Genomic DNA, 15,498 nt, shown 5'->3' with positions numbered 1-15,498 from the left:
TCTGTCTGTGATACATTACTCACCGCTGCAAAAACACGCAAGTATGTTAGAAACCTAGAAACGCCCATTTGCATGGCCAACTATTACCCTAGTAAATACCCTAATCGTTGAAAGTAGAACTTGAAAGAAAAAAAAAAAAACGTGTTACTTTAATAGAGAACAGAAACCTCAAGGTTCAAAAACAACACAAGCACAGTTGTTGTTACTGTCTGTCTGAGGTCATTTCAGGGCGTCCTGCAGCTGTCAAGTTTTTACTTGCTAAAGACCACTAACTGCCCAGTAAGACAACTGTTCTGTGCTTCAGCGAAAGCCAAAAACACTGCACGCATCATATTTAGCGCTTCCCTTAGTAAATGTGCTTTTTATACAGAGATATATATGTATTGTTCTATGCAATACATGGACATCTGTTCTGTCTCATGGTCACAGTATTGGTGCATTTAACATCAGCATGCAAGTATTTCAGGATCTATATTGTGAAGCACTAATGGCGTCTTATTATGTGGATTATTTTCTGTCTGAAAAAAACAAGATGTGTTCTCAGCTTAGAAGCCACATCCACAGAGAGACGTGAAAGACGTTACGCACCTCTTCAACATTTCCCATTGCTCTTTTGAATCTGTTAGTTCCTTTTAGACGTTTAGCAATGAATACTTTCGCTTTTAGAATGAGTGGGAGCGGATATAAGAGGGAAAAAAAAACAAAACTCAAGAAAACTCACTCAAATTCTCATTCAAACTGAGTGCATTTAATTTAATGGCTCCAATGGTATCTGAGCCAAGGGCAGTTTATAAAAAATAAAATAAAATAAAATAATAAAATAAAAGAGCCTCATTTTTGTCGAGACTTTGAAATCGTTTATTTCTGCTGGTCTGAAACTATTGACGTGGCTCTTTCTTTTGCTGAATGGCATGAGGTTTTGGGTAGATCAGTAATATCAGCACCTATGGGATCTTCTGTCTCTGACTGCAGCTGTGAATGAGCTTTGGGTTTGACTCAATGCCAATGGCACAGGAATGTGAACTGATCTGACCTTGACTTGCTGTCCAGTGGCTGAATGTATTGCAGTCCTCCTTTTAATAATTACACAGCACACGTCAAAGAAGTTAAAGGTGATATTGTGCAATAAACAAACATTTTTGGTCCACTATGAATAAATGCTTCTAGGGAATACAAAAGATATAGAAATTCAGGCCAATATAGATTACAAAAATCATGTTTTCCACCTTATGGTCAATAACCACTATAATCACTTTTTTTTAAAATAATAATTTGCTCTGAAACAAATTAATGAATAAATTAAAAATATTTGTTTGTTTTACAGTTCCTAACACTTCCCTTTCCTATAATACACAGCTATATTGTAAGAAAAATAATAAATGTGTTTTGTTATAAAGACAGCAAAATTAAATAACACAATTAATTATTTCACATTTAATATTTTATATCATTGTACTATTTTTTTTTTTTTTTAAATATTACTATATTAATACTAACACGACTACATATTAAATATTACTATATGTGACCCTGGACCACAAAACCAGTCTTAAGTCACTGGGTTTTATTTGTAGCAATAGCCAAAAATACATTGTATGGGTCAAAATTATTGATTTTTCTTCTATGGCAAAAATCATTAGGAAATGAAGTAAAGATCATGTTCCATGAAGATATTTTGTAAAATTGTTAAATTTTTTATTAGTAATATACATTGTTAAGAACTTTATTTGGACAACTTTAAAGGCAATTTTCTCAATATTTTGATTTGTTTGCACCCTCAGATTCCAGATGTTAAAATAATTGTATCTCGACCAAATATTGTCCTATCCTAACAAACCATACATCAATGGAAAGCTTATTTATTCAGAAATAATTGACCCTTATGACTGGTTTTGTGATCTAGGGTCACATATAAATATTACTAGGGTAATACACAAGATAAAAAATTCAGACCAAAACAGATTACAAAATCACATTTTCTGTTATTGTCAATAACCGCTTTTGTTTTCAAAATAATTTATTCTGAAACTAATTACTGAACAGACAAAGTGTCCAAAAAGAAAAAAAATAATAATTTAATTTAATTTTATTTTATTTTATTTTATTTTATTTTATTTTATTTTACTTTACTTTACTTTACTTTACTTTAATTTACTTTACTTTCTACATTATAGTCAATAAACGCTATCACCACTTTTCTTTTTAAATCCTTTTCTATGAAACTAATTACTGAATAAATAGTGTCCAAAAAAGAAAAATTAATATTAATAAATAAATAAATTAATAATACATTTTTAATTTAATTTAATTTAATTTAATTTACATTAATTTGCATTATATACAATTTATAATGCCCATAATATAATTATCTCTTTGTGAGGGGACCCACACAAAGCGATGAGGTTGCTAAAATTACTGAATAAATAGTGTCCAAAAAGGAAAATAAATAAATAAATAGTACATTTTTATTTTATTTTATTTTATTTTATTTTGCAAATTAATAAGGCCCATAATATAAACATATCTTTGTGAGGAGACCCTTTCCTATAAAACACAGCTATATTGTAAGAAAAATAATACAAATGTGTGTTTTGTTACAAAGATAACAAAATTAAATAATACTATTAATTATTTTACATTTAACATTTAACATTTAATATTACTGTACTATATATATATATATATATATATATATATATAATTTGGAAGGAAAGAAATAATACGGTTTCCATAGACGCCAGATAGATAGATAGATAGATAGACAGACAGACAGACATATATAGATATATTATAACTACATTAATACTAATACTATATATAATAATAATATAATAAATATTACGTATATTTATAAAATAAATAAATATAATAATATTACTATATAAATATTTTTAAAATATATTATTTTAAACATTTATAATTTATTAAAACATTATATTTAATTTTTAAAAATACCTATATAGTAGTATTTTATATATTGTATTAGTATTAATATAGCAATATTTTAGTTGTTAAAAAATACATTTAGTACAATGATGTAAGCTTTTCTTAAAGTATAGCAGTATATTATAAGACAGCAGTACCCTAAGATAACTTTATAGACATAATATATTTTTAGACATAACTTTATTTATTTATTTATGTATGTATGTATGTGTAGTTGACATCAAGTACTTTTTGAAAGTTGTGTCTTAAAACTACTCTAAACAGCATTTTTCTAATTCTTTAAAAAAATATATTAAGCATATATCTTTTATAATCTCATGTTTATAGAGACGCAGAAAAAAAAGTTGTTAAAAATTAATTCAAATTCATCTGAATTCAAAACAGACGTTTAAAAAATGTGAAAATCTTGATGTTGATTAAAGAGCGGTCCATGAACACATCATGCATCAACAATCCTTATGTATGACGTCCAGCACACATAAAACAAAACCCATACATAAAGGAGACATATGGAGCTCAATATGTCATTTAAAATGGCGCAGCTGTTCCGTTCAGACTGATGTTTACAGACACGAAACGCGCAGCACAGACGTTCAGTGACAATGAAATAACGGCATCCAGCCTGAAGAGGGAGCGACAGCGTTATAACAACAAGCGAGGAAACCTGTGGAACCACTAAACACACTTACTTGGTTCTGTACCATAAGAGTTCAATGAACTGTCAAACTCATTTGAAAATCATTAAACCGTTGTCAATGGCAAATCTTTGCTTTTGATTCCATTAGAAAGGCCTTGAAATCACTTTTTATGTGATACAAAGAGATTTGACTACAAAGGGTAGCTATTTAAAAGCTGCCGAACAAAACCAATATTAAAAACATCAAAAGAACCTGTCACAGCGTGTCAGCCAAAAGACATGATGAAGTTTTAATAATGACAACAGCATGAGTGAAATCTGAAAGGACAAGACATGCTGTACCTCAGGACCAAATCAAATTAAAGACAGGCAAGATCACATGACCTTCTGTCTAATTAGAGCTCATTGGCCGACAGCAGACATTCCTCTTCAACAGCCAATCACAAAGACTCTGACTAAAGGTCAAAGCAACCGGGCATACGGGTTTGTTTTTGGTTTTAATAGACTGATGGAGTCTGTTTGAGCAAACATTACATAAGCTACCTCAAGACACTTTTATAAAGCTAGTTTATTGACGTTTTGTGTGCTGATGTTTGCTTTACAGTGCTAATGGCTACGTGAACCCTATGAGCTAATTGTTAGCAGCTCACTTAAGATAAAAGAGGTTAACACAATCACAAAAGGTTATCCGTTGTCACAATTGTCAGTCTTGCACGACTAGCTGAAATACACATTGGCCACAACACAGGCGATTCATCTACAACATTTTATACATCAAAATACGTTATAGATTCTACAAGTATTTGAGTCAAAGAAACAAGTATTTAGGAATTTACTTCATGCATTTAATATAGTTTTAAGAGCTTAATTTTTAAAAAAGGTAAAAAGTATATTATTTAACAAATATCTTGACGTATTACTTAGAATTTTCGGTTGCACCACATGACATTTTACAACCTGAACTATCCTTGCCTTGTCATGAAATGTTTTGATTTATTGATCCTCACAGTCATTGGGGTTTGCAGGGGTTTTCACTATTATTATTTGTTGGTTTGTTTTTTGCACATTGGTTGCACCACATGAATTTTTTGGCATTTTTTTAAATGTTACGTTTTGTGATTTATTTTTTCTAATAAAAGATAATAGTTTGTCAAGCTACTTATTTCTTTCATTAATTTTAATTATAATAAAGACATTTTTTTGCAGTATGCACCTCAAAAATATGAAAATTTTGAATTTGTAAATTAAAAACATGCTCATCATAAAAGAGGAGGTGGATTTTGATGCAAACATGTATAATTTTAGACATTTACAATTTATTAAAACATTTAATTTTTAAAAATACCTTTATAGTAGTTTTTTATATATTGTATTAGAATTAATATAGCAATATTTTAGTTTTTAAAAAATACATTTACTACAATGATGTAAACTTTTCTTACAGTATAGCAGTGTATTATAAGACGGGGTACCCTAAGATAACTTTATAGACACAACAATATATTTTTAGACATAACTTTATTTATGTATGTATGTATGTATGTATGTATGTATGCATGTGTAGTTGACATTAAGTACTTTTTGAAAGTTGTGTCTTAAAACTAATCTAAACAGCATTTTTCTAATTCTTTAAAAAAAAAAACATATATCTTTCATAATCTCCTGTTTATTAAGAGAGCAGAAAAAAAGTTGTTAAAAACTAATTTAAATAATTCTGAATTGGTTGGTTGCACCACACTTTTTTGGCAGACAGCAGTTTTTTAAATGTTATGTTTTGTGACTTTTTTTTTCTAATAAAAGATAATAAAAGTTTGTCAAGCTACTTATTTCTTTCATTATTTTTTAAATTATGATAAAGACATTTTTTTGCAGTATTCACCTCAAAAATATGAAAATTTTGAATTCGTAAATTAAAAACATGCTCATCATAAAAGAGGAGGTGGATTTTGATGTAGTTTTGAATAAATGTGTACAAAATATGAGACTCATTGACCCCTAAATAAGCATAAGGTGTTGTTAAAAATTCAAATGTATTTGTATGTAATTGAAATAGTGCATCATGTAAGAGCTGTGGCAGTTCAGGGATGTTTAAAATACAATAAAGAGCTTAATATTACTCAACTTTGGGCTTGTTTTGAAACATACTGGCACTGTTGGTTCTGCGCTAAGTATAGAATTTGCAAGCAAACTAGCAACTAAGCAGCAATGCCAAGTAAAACAAGTACAAACACCAAGGACAGATCAGGACCTTTCAGAAGGAAAACACACTGCCATAATTCAACAGCAAACAAAATCAAAAACACTTCTCAAGACTGCAAAAAATGGTTTCATTCATCAGATCCTAACTAATCACAGGTTACCTCCGCCTTATTCCATGTGCAGCACTTACATTTGTAGAATCACTGTCTAATAATGATCTAAAGGAAACAAGTGCATTTCAAAATAACTGTGCGTCAAATATTTAAACAATATAGCAACTAAATGACTAATAACTGAAGTTGGCCAGTCATAAAATCTTGACCTGGAATAATAAACATCGCGGCTATTGTAAAATCTGACACAGTTCCCATAAAGCACTGCTCTGAAAACAATGGCTCCCTCCACCCAGTGGACAGCACTTCCTTCCCTCCGGTCTTTCTGTAATGGCTATTTTTTCTACATAGTGGAAATCTCCACTCTAATAAAAGTTCTATACTCCATCCTATGTGTGTCAAGTGCCCTCCTTGACACCAATAGCTTATAAAGTCTATAAAACTACTGCTAGCATTCAAGCAGGGATGCTAACCTGTCCCCTGACAGAACCTGACTGTTTCTTACAGACCTTTTGTCTAAGTTAAAGATTACATAAAATCTGATATTAAAATTCTGGCATACCGATTAGCTGATGAATACTGACGTGTTATTGCAGCTAAGCGATAAGATGACAATTACTGACATGTTATAGGCGATAACAATAAGTTCATAATTACTGACGTGTTATTATTGATAACCATTAAGATGATAATTACTGGCATGTTATTGCTGATAACTGACATGTCATTGTCGATAACAGATAAGGTGATAATTACTGACATGTTATTGTTAATAACCGATAAGTTGATAATTACTGACGTTATTGCTGATTAATGACATATTATTGTCAATAACAGATAAGGTGATAATTACTGACGTTATTGTAGATAACCGATAAGCTGACCATTACTGACATGTTTAATGCAGATAACCGATAAGATAATAATTAACAACTTGTTACTGCAGATTACTGACATGTTATTGTCGATAACAAAAAGCTAATAATTACTGACATGGTATTGTCGATAACAAATAAGGTGATAATTACTGACATGCTATTGCCGATAACTGATAAGATGATAATTACTGATGTTATTGCAGATAAATAATAATCTGACAATTACTGACTTGTTAATGTCGATAACCGATCAGCTAATAATTATTGATATGTAACTGCAAATTACTGACGTTATTGTCAATAACAGATAAGGTGATACTTACTGACATGTTATTGTCGATAACTGATAAGCTGATAATTACTGACACATTAATGTTGATAACGATAAACTAATAATTACTGACATGTTAATGTTGATAACAGAAAAGATGATAATTACTGACACATTACTGCAGATTACTGACATGTTATTGTCGATAACAGATAAGCTGACAGTTGACAAACTGAAAACGACTGACATGTTTTTTACAGATAAACACTAAGATATTTATTGTCATGTTATTGACAACAACCAAAAAGCTGATAATTATTTATGTATTGCTGATAAACAATAAGCTGAAAATTATTGACAAGTTGTTGCCAATAAGATAAGTCTGTAATGGTCAACAACCAATAAGATGATAATTACTGACATGTTATTGCAGATTACTGACATGTTATTGTCGATAACCGGTAAGTTGATGATTACTGACATGTTATTTGTGATTACTGTGGTTATTGGCGATAACCTATAAGCTGATGATTACTGACATGTTACTGGCGATTACTGACATGTTATTGTCCATAACCAATAAGGTGATAATTCCTGACGTTATTGTCCATAACCAATAATGTGATAATTACTGACATGTTATTGCCGATTACTGACATGTTATTGTCTATAACCAATAAGGCGATAATTACTGACATGTTATTTGTGATTACTGTGGTTATTGGCGATAACCTATAAGATGATAATTACTGACATGTTATTGGTGATTACTGACATGTTATTGTCCATAACCAATAAGATGATAATTACTGACATGTTATTGGTGATTACTGACATGTTATTGTCCATAACCAATAAGGTGATAATTACTGACATGTTTTTGGTGATTACTGACGTTACTGGTGATAACCAGTAAGCTGATAATTCCTGACATGTTATTGCCGATTGCTGACGTTACTGGTGATAACCAATAATCAGATAATTACTGACATGTTATTGGCGATTACTGACATGTTATTGGCCATAACCAATAAGGTGATAATTACTGACATGTTACTGCAGAGAGCCGATAAGTTGATATTTACTGACATTTTATTACAGATAACTGATAAGTTGATAATTACTGACATGTTATAGATGATAACTAAGAAACTGAAAATGTAACAGTGTTAAAAGTGCAAATAAGCATTATATCCATTATGTATTTGTAATATCACCCAATATTAATACAGTATGTTTAAAAGAATCTGTAAAATCAATGTAACAAAAAACAAGAAAGAAAGAAAGAAAGAAAGAAAGAAAGAAAGAAAAACATAAAATATCAATCAACACTGATACAATATTGACCAAAAGAAAACTAAAATTGGCCGATAACAAAGTTGGTACAGCTACTGAATTAGCTGACCCAAATTAGTTCTTGCATAATATCCTGTTCGATGACTTTCACGTTGTCTTTATTGATAAATTTGCTTGCAAATAAACACAGGTCAACCCATTCTTGTGCCTGCATGTTGGGTGAATCACAGGGCAGAAACCAAAATGCCCCTTATGCAAGACATCAAAACAGGAAAGGATTTGGCCTACCAGTCTGCAACGGCCAGCATGATGTGGTTAAAACAGACAAAAACAGCAGCAGCAGTTCAAGAGAGGATGCTTATGTAATGAGATGGGAATGTGAATGTATGGTCACTGTCTTTGGACCTGTTAAACCAGCTGTATGATGGCATAAACCCATAGGAATGCCTGACAATGCCTGACCTTCTGTCTGTAACCAGATTAACATGTGACTTCTCAATGTCAGACAGCAAAGAGATGCTCTCAAAATGACACTCTGCTGCCTGATTCATCTTGCATATGCTTAAACCTAAATGAAATACATATATAAATTACTTTTACTTTTGCATATGGGAATCCGCATGTAAGTCAGTGAGAAAAGTCTGCATGGCAACAGCTAGTCAACACCCTGAAGGCGTTGATGGGTGACATTTATTTGAAGTGACAAAGTGACCACAAGTCACTCATTCTTCAATGAGAGTTGCTGATTTGATCCAACATGAGCAACAGATAGTTTGACTTTATGCAAACGAGCAGCGACGTAACGCAGCAACAACAAATGGGAGTGCAGACGGATGTTCACAAAGCTCTTAAATAGTGACATTGCTCAGAAGACAACGGCTAAGATGATTAAAATCTATGGAATCTATGGAAAATCTTATTTCCACTACGGAATAAAAAAATAAAAACAGTAACTGCGACTATTTAGCTTACAATTCAGACTTTTTCCTTGCAATTGTGAGATATAAACTCAACAGAAATTCAGGATTGCGAGATGTAAACTCAAAATTGTGAGATACAAATTCAGAATTGCTCAAAGTTCTAAGAAGAGAAGCTTTGTTTAAAAAAAAAAAAAAAAAAAAAAAAAAAAAAAAAACTATTTGAGACTTTTTATCTTACAATTATGATTTTTTCCCCTTGCAAATGTGAGTTTATCTCTGACAATTCTGACTTTTCAGTCAGAATTGCAAGATATAAACTTGAAATTGTGAGAAAAAAATTAACTGCAAGACATAAATTAATAGTTCTAAGAAGACAAGCTTGTTTAGTTTTTTTTTTTTGCTAAGGCATCAAAAACAAATTGCATCTTTTATAAATTCTGACTTTTTTCCCTTGTAAATTTAAGTTTATCTCTCTGACTATTCTGACTTTTTTCTTTGTAACTTTGATAAATTCAGAATTCTCAAAAAAAAGTTGCAAGATATAAACTCAAAATTATGAAAAGTATGAACTGCAATATAGAAACTCAGTTATAAGACAAGCTTTTTTTGTCAAGGAATTTTAAAAATGCAACTTTTTATCTTAAAATTCTGACTTTTATACTCAGAATTGCAAGTTTATACTTAGTTATTATATTGCGAGTTATTATATTTTTTTTAGAATTAAGAGATATAAGCTTAAAATTGTAAGAAAAAAAGTCAGATTTGCGACATAAATTCATAGTTCTAAGAGGACAAGTTTGTTTTTTGCTAAGGAATTTTAAAAATTGCAACTTTTATCTTACAATTCTGACTTTTTGTCTCGAGTTTATATCTTGCAATTGTGAGTTTTTAAGTTGCAAAATTGCAAGATATAAACTGAAAATTGCTATATAGACATGAAATTGTAATACAAAAAAAAGTAACAATTGTGAGATGTTAACTTAAAAGTCACCAAGTTCACCAAGAAATAAAAAAATAAATAAGGTAACTGTGACTTTTTATCTCACAATTCAGAATTTTTTCCTCACAAATCTGTTTATTTGACACTTCAGATTTTTTTTTTTACTTGCAGTTGTGAGATGTAAACTAAATTAAATCAGACTTTTCAATCTCACAATTCTGACTTTTCATCTCAGAATTGTCTGTTTATTTCTTGTAATTGTGAGTTGTTAACTGGCGGCAATAGGACTTTTTTTCAGAACTGAGAGATATAAATTCGATAAATTCAAAATAGTGAACTTAAAGTTCTTTTTCCCTTCGCAATTGTCAGACAAGCTCAGAATTGCAAGATATAAACCCAAAATAGTGAGAAAACAGACCTGAAATCAGAACTGCTCAAAGTTCTAAGAAGAGAAGCTTGATTTAAAAAAATAAAAAAGGTAATTGCAACTTTTCATCTTACTACTATGCTTGTTTTCCTTCCAAATCGGTGTTTATCTCTGACTATTATGACTTTTTTCCTTGCTACTTTGAGATTAACTCAGGAATGCACAATATAAACCCAAAATTGTTGGGAAACAGTCATAATTGCGATAAATAAACTTACAGTTCATAGACAACTTGGTTTTTCACTAAGGAATAGAATTAAATAAATAAATAAAGAATGTAATTGCGACTTTTTATCTACCTTTTTTCCTCGCAAATCTGTTTATCTCTGACAATTCTGACTTTTTTCTTGCAATTGATGCAGAATTCTGAGATGTTAACTAAAAGTTCTATGAAGACATGCTTGTTTTTCCACCAAGGAATTAAAAAAATAAATAAAGTGAAAATTCTGACTTTTCAAACTCACAATTCTGACCTTTCATCTTGTGAGTTTCTTGCAATTGCAAGTTGTTAACTTTTTTCTTCAGAATTTCAAGATATAAACTTAAAACTGTGAGATATAAACTTAAATCTGCTAAAAAAAAGTCAGAATTGCGAGATGTTAACTAAAAGTTCAAAGAAGACAAGATTATTTTTTCACCAATAAAAAAATTAATAAGGTAATTGTGACTTTTTATCCCACAATTTTTTTTTTTTTTGTGAGGAAAAACTGTTTTCCTCGCAAATCTGTTAATCATTAACAATTCTGACTTTTTTTAGTTGCAGATGTGAGACATAAACTCAAAATTGCATGATATAAATTCTGAATTGTAAGATATAAACTTACAGTTCTAAGAAGACAATCTTGTTTTATTTTTTGACAAAAATAAATAAATAAATACGTTAGTTGTGACTTTTTTATCTTACAATCTCTGACTATTCTTAATTTTTTCTTTGCTCTACTGTAAGATAAACTCAGAATTGCATGGTGTAAACCCAAAATTGTGAGAAAAAAGTCAGAATTTCGAGAAATAAACTCTAAGACGAATCTTTTTTTTGCCAAGGAATTAAAAAAAAAGGTAACTGTGACTTTTTATCCCACAATTCTGTACATTACAAAACAGTTTTGCTGCTTCATTTTTGTCCTCGCAAATCTGTTCTTCTCTGACAATTGTGACTTTGTTTACTTGCGATTGTGAAATTTAAACTCAGAATTGCATGATATAAATTCAGATTTGTGATACATAAACTCAAAATTGTGAGAACAAAAACAGAATTGCAAGATATAAACATTTCTAAGAAGACAAGCTTGTTTATTTATTTATTTACTTTATTTATTTATGTTTTGTTTTGCCAAGGAATAAACAAATGCAACTTTTTATCTCATAATTCTGAATTTTCATCTCAGATTTGTGAGTTTATATGTTACAATTGCAGTTTATTAACTCATAGGAATTCTCAGAATTGCAAAACAAAAAAAAGTTACAATTATCTATTTTATGACTTTTAATCTATTGCAGAAATAAGTTTCCATTAAAGCAATTTTTTTACCATGTTAAAAAAAACTAATTAATTTCATTTTTAGCTAATGAGGTAAATTCCACTAGACATAAATGGCACATATAAATCTCTAGTCATCTTTCATCAGTCAATTCTGCAGCAAAATAAAAAAAATTAATATAAATATATCTACAAATAATTGTCCTGTTATATGCAACACCAGTAACCTAACATGAACTTGCACATTTAAGCATGCTCATTACTTTGCATATGCAGTGCAGCTGTATAATTAATGAATTAGAGGCTGATAAAAATAAGTGCCATTTTGAATGCCAATATTATCCAAAATAAAAACAGTGAGGCTCTAAGAAGATCTAAACCTGTGGTGAAAATGAAACAACCAAATATAAGCTTGAACCACAGTCAGTCAACAGTTTAAAAATAACAGCGTCTCTACTGTTTTGAAAATCATAACCGTCAGATTAAACATCTGTCATCATGGCTGTTAAAAATAAGCAGGCTTGCTTGAAGGAAAATATGTCAACTGAACTAAAACTTGATTAGACATGCTACCAAACAATGTACAAAACAAACCTGACATCAGTACTGAATCACGAAAATACATCTCATTTTTATGAAATTAATGATTTTGACATTTGAATGAACTCCTGATGACTATGAAACACACCAACCAGAACAATCAAGTGTCCAATAATTGGAAGCTACCATTCAGGAAGTTAAATAATAATCAATATGGCTACCACCATGAAGGGGGTCCAACCTTATGCAGAATAAAACAGTCACTATGAGTCAAGTCTTCACTGCATGTGAGATAATATCACTTTAAACATATTTGTGACCCTGGACCACAAAACCAGTCTTAAGTCGCTGGGGTTTATTTGTAGCAATAGCCAAAAAAACATTGTATGGGTCAAAATGATTGATTTTTGTTTTATGGCAAAAATCATTAGGGTATTAATTAAAGATCATGTTCCATAAGATATTTTGTAAAATTCATACTGCAAATATATCAAAACTTAATTTTTGATTAGTAATATGCATTGCTAATAGCTTCATTTGACAACTTTAAAGGTGATTTTCTCAATATTTCGATTTTTTTGCACCCTCTGATTCCAGATTTTCACATAGTTGTATCTCGGCCAAATATTATAAAAGTTCTAAGAAGACATGCTTGTTTTTCCACCAAGGAATTAAAAAAATAAATAAAGTGAAAATTCTGACTTTTCAAACTCACAATTCTGACCTTTCATCTTGTGAGTTTCTTGCAATTGCAAGTTGTTAACTTTTTTCTTCAGAATTTCAAGATATAAACTTAAAACTGTGAGATATAAACTTAAATCTGCTAAAAAAAAGTCAGAATTGCGAGATGTTAACTAAAAGTTCAAAGAAGACAAGCTTATTTTTTCACCAATAAAAAAATTAATAAGGTAATTGTGACTTTTTATCCCACAATTTTTTTTTTTTTTTGTGAGGAAAAACTGTTTTCCTCGCAAATCTGTTAATCATTGACAATTCTGACTTTTTTTAGTTGCAGATGTGAGACATAAACTCAAAATTGCATGATATAAATTCTGAATTGTAAGATATAAACTTACAGTTCTAAGAAGACAATCTTGTTTTATTTTTTGACAAAAATAAATATTTCGATTTTTTTGCACCCTCTGATTCCAGATTTTCAAATAGTTGTATCTCGGCCAAATATTGGTCTATTATTGCAAACCATACATCAATGGAAAGCTTATTAATTCAGCTTTCAGATGATGTATAGATCTCAATTTCAAAAAACTGACCCTTATGACTGGTTTTGTGGCCCAGGGTCACATTTTGTCAAAAGTACTATTTATGTTTTTATATATAAAACATATTTGAATTAATCTACAAAACAAAAAAGAAGATACTTTGAAGGTATTTCTTGTTTATGCCCATACGATGAAAGTCAATGGGGTCCAATGTTTTTTTGGACCCTATTGACTTTCATTGTATGTCCAAAAAGACACTTTCAAACTGCAAGGTAAGTTGTAACTCAAAGTGACTTCTGAAAAGTTTGCATGGGAAAAGCTCATGCAGTCAAATTAATGTAAAACTAACCTCCTAATAAATATCCATCCAACCGTTCGCCAATAACTGCCAAAACGAACTATTTATTAAAAAGCCTTGACCTAAAATAACCTGACAGGTCAGGGTGTAGCTTCCCATGTGGCAGGATGTCATAAAGGAAACCACACAAGTAGAACGGAGTACCATGGTCTGTTTAAAGTTACAATTTTAATGTCTGACAATATCCTGTTTGAAATGCTACTGAATAACTGAGCCACTTGCAATACAGTTCAGTAGAGTCAGTGAGTTGTTTATATCCCACTAAATACCAAAGATTTAGTTTTAATAAAAACATCTTAAATTACATAAAGGTAGCATGAAACTTATGTGAACTATGAAAATTCAAAAAGGTGGGCAAAATAATAAATATTGAACTCACCCCATTAACCAGTCCATGCTGTTGGACTGATCCACGCCAGCTCCGCTTTGACTTTCACCGGCTGCCTCAAATTATATCCAGGGCTGGATTTGGTGTTTATGCAGTGCTCCCTAAATGTATAACAGTTTTGGACACAGAGCTGCTCCTCAATGACTTGAATGATTTCTAAAGAGCCTCGGTTTGAACTGGTGATATGAGGGCTGGCGGGGCTCGGTTGTCAGAACTGTGCTGATGTTGGTGTTGTGGGATGCCGGTGCTCCGCGTCTTGATGTCTGTGAAGTACACTGAGTGTCTAATGCTTCAGCCCCGCTGCTGCTTGATTTCAGGAATCCGGAAGTAAACAGAGACTGTGTTTCAAAACCCAGTGAGACGACTATCTGCACTGAAGCACGCAACGAGCCCAAAAATTGTTCAAAAATCCTGTCTAGTCAGGCAGCGTAACGTTACTAGGTTTGAAACACAACCGCCGATTCCCCCCAACCGTCGTTTCCGTAACGGTCATTGTTCACCTCTGCGGTCAGAAATAAACAAAAATATCCTGCAAGAGACATCTACACATTTTAATAAATATTTATTCCTCTTTATCGGACCCTGCCCTTTCTTATTTTAATTTTTTACTTTAATCTGTAATAATAATATTGAATAGAAATAATAAAAACGTTTTTTCTTCCACTTTAAAATATATTTGTATATAGTTTAACATGTTTTATTTTGAACTTCACTATCATACATTTTATTTTGAACCTCAGTATTGAAGTCGTCGGCGTTCAAGTCAAGGAATAAAGAAAAACGTCTCGTCCTACCAACAGATGGCGCTGTAGACATGATTATGTTTTCACATTAACAGTTTTCTAACCCTGCCTGACGTGCCACCTGAAATTTTGTTTTAACTTTTAA

The 15,498-nt window shown here is 30.9% G+C and overlaps 1 protein-coding gene across 1 annotated transcript in view; it reads right to left on the bottom strand.

Annotated features, from left to right (window-relative positions):
- mob2a (MOB kinase activator 2a) overlaps positions 1-14,899 on the bottom strand; it is a 61,982-nt gene extending 47,083 nt beyond the window's left edge. Inside the window, exon 1 of the mRNA XM_051099601.1 lies at positions 14,602-14,899. Within this exon, the coding sequence (XP_050955558.1) occupies positions 14,602-14,618 (17 nt within the window). The 5' untranslated portion in view covers positions 14,619-14,899. The remainder of the gene's footprint in view (positions 1-14,601) is intronic.
- Between the last annotated feature and the right edge of the window lie 599 nt (positions 14,900-15,498).

This window comes from Labeo rohita, chromosome 25 (assembly GCF_022985175.1).
Source record: "Labeo rohita strain BAU-BD-2019 chromosome 25, IGBB_LRoh.1.0, whole genome shotgun sequence".
Taxonomy (NCBI): Eukaryota; Metazoa; Chordata; class Actinopteri; order Cypriniformes; family Cyprinidae; genus Labeo; species Labeo rohita.
The sequence above is the reverse complement of the archived record's forward strand: the minus strand, read 5'-3'. Positions and strand labels throughout refer to the sequence as shown.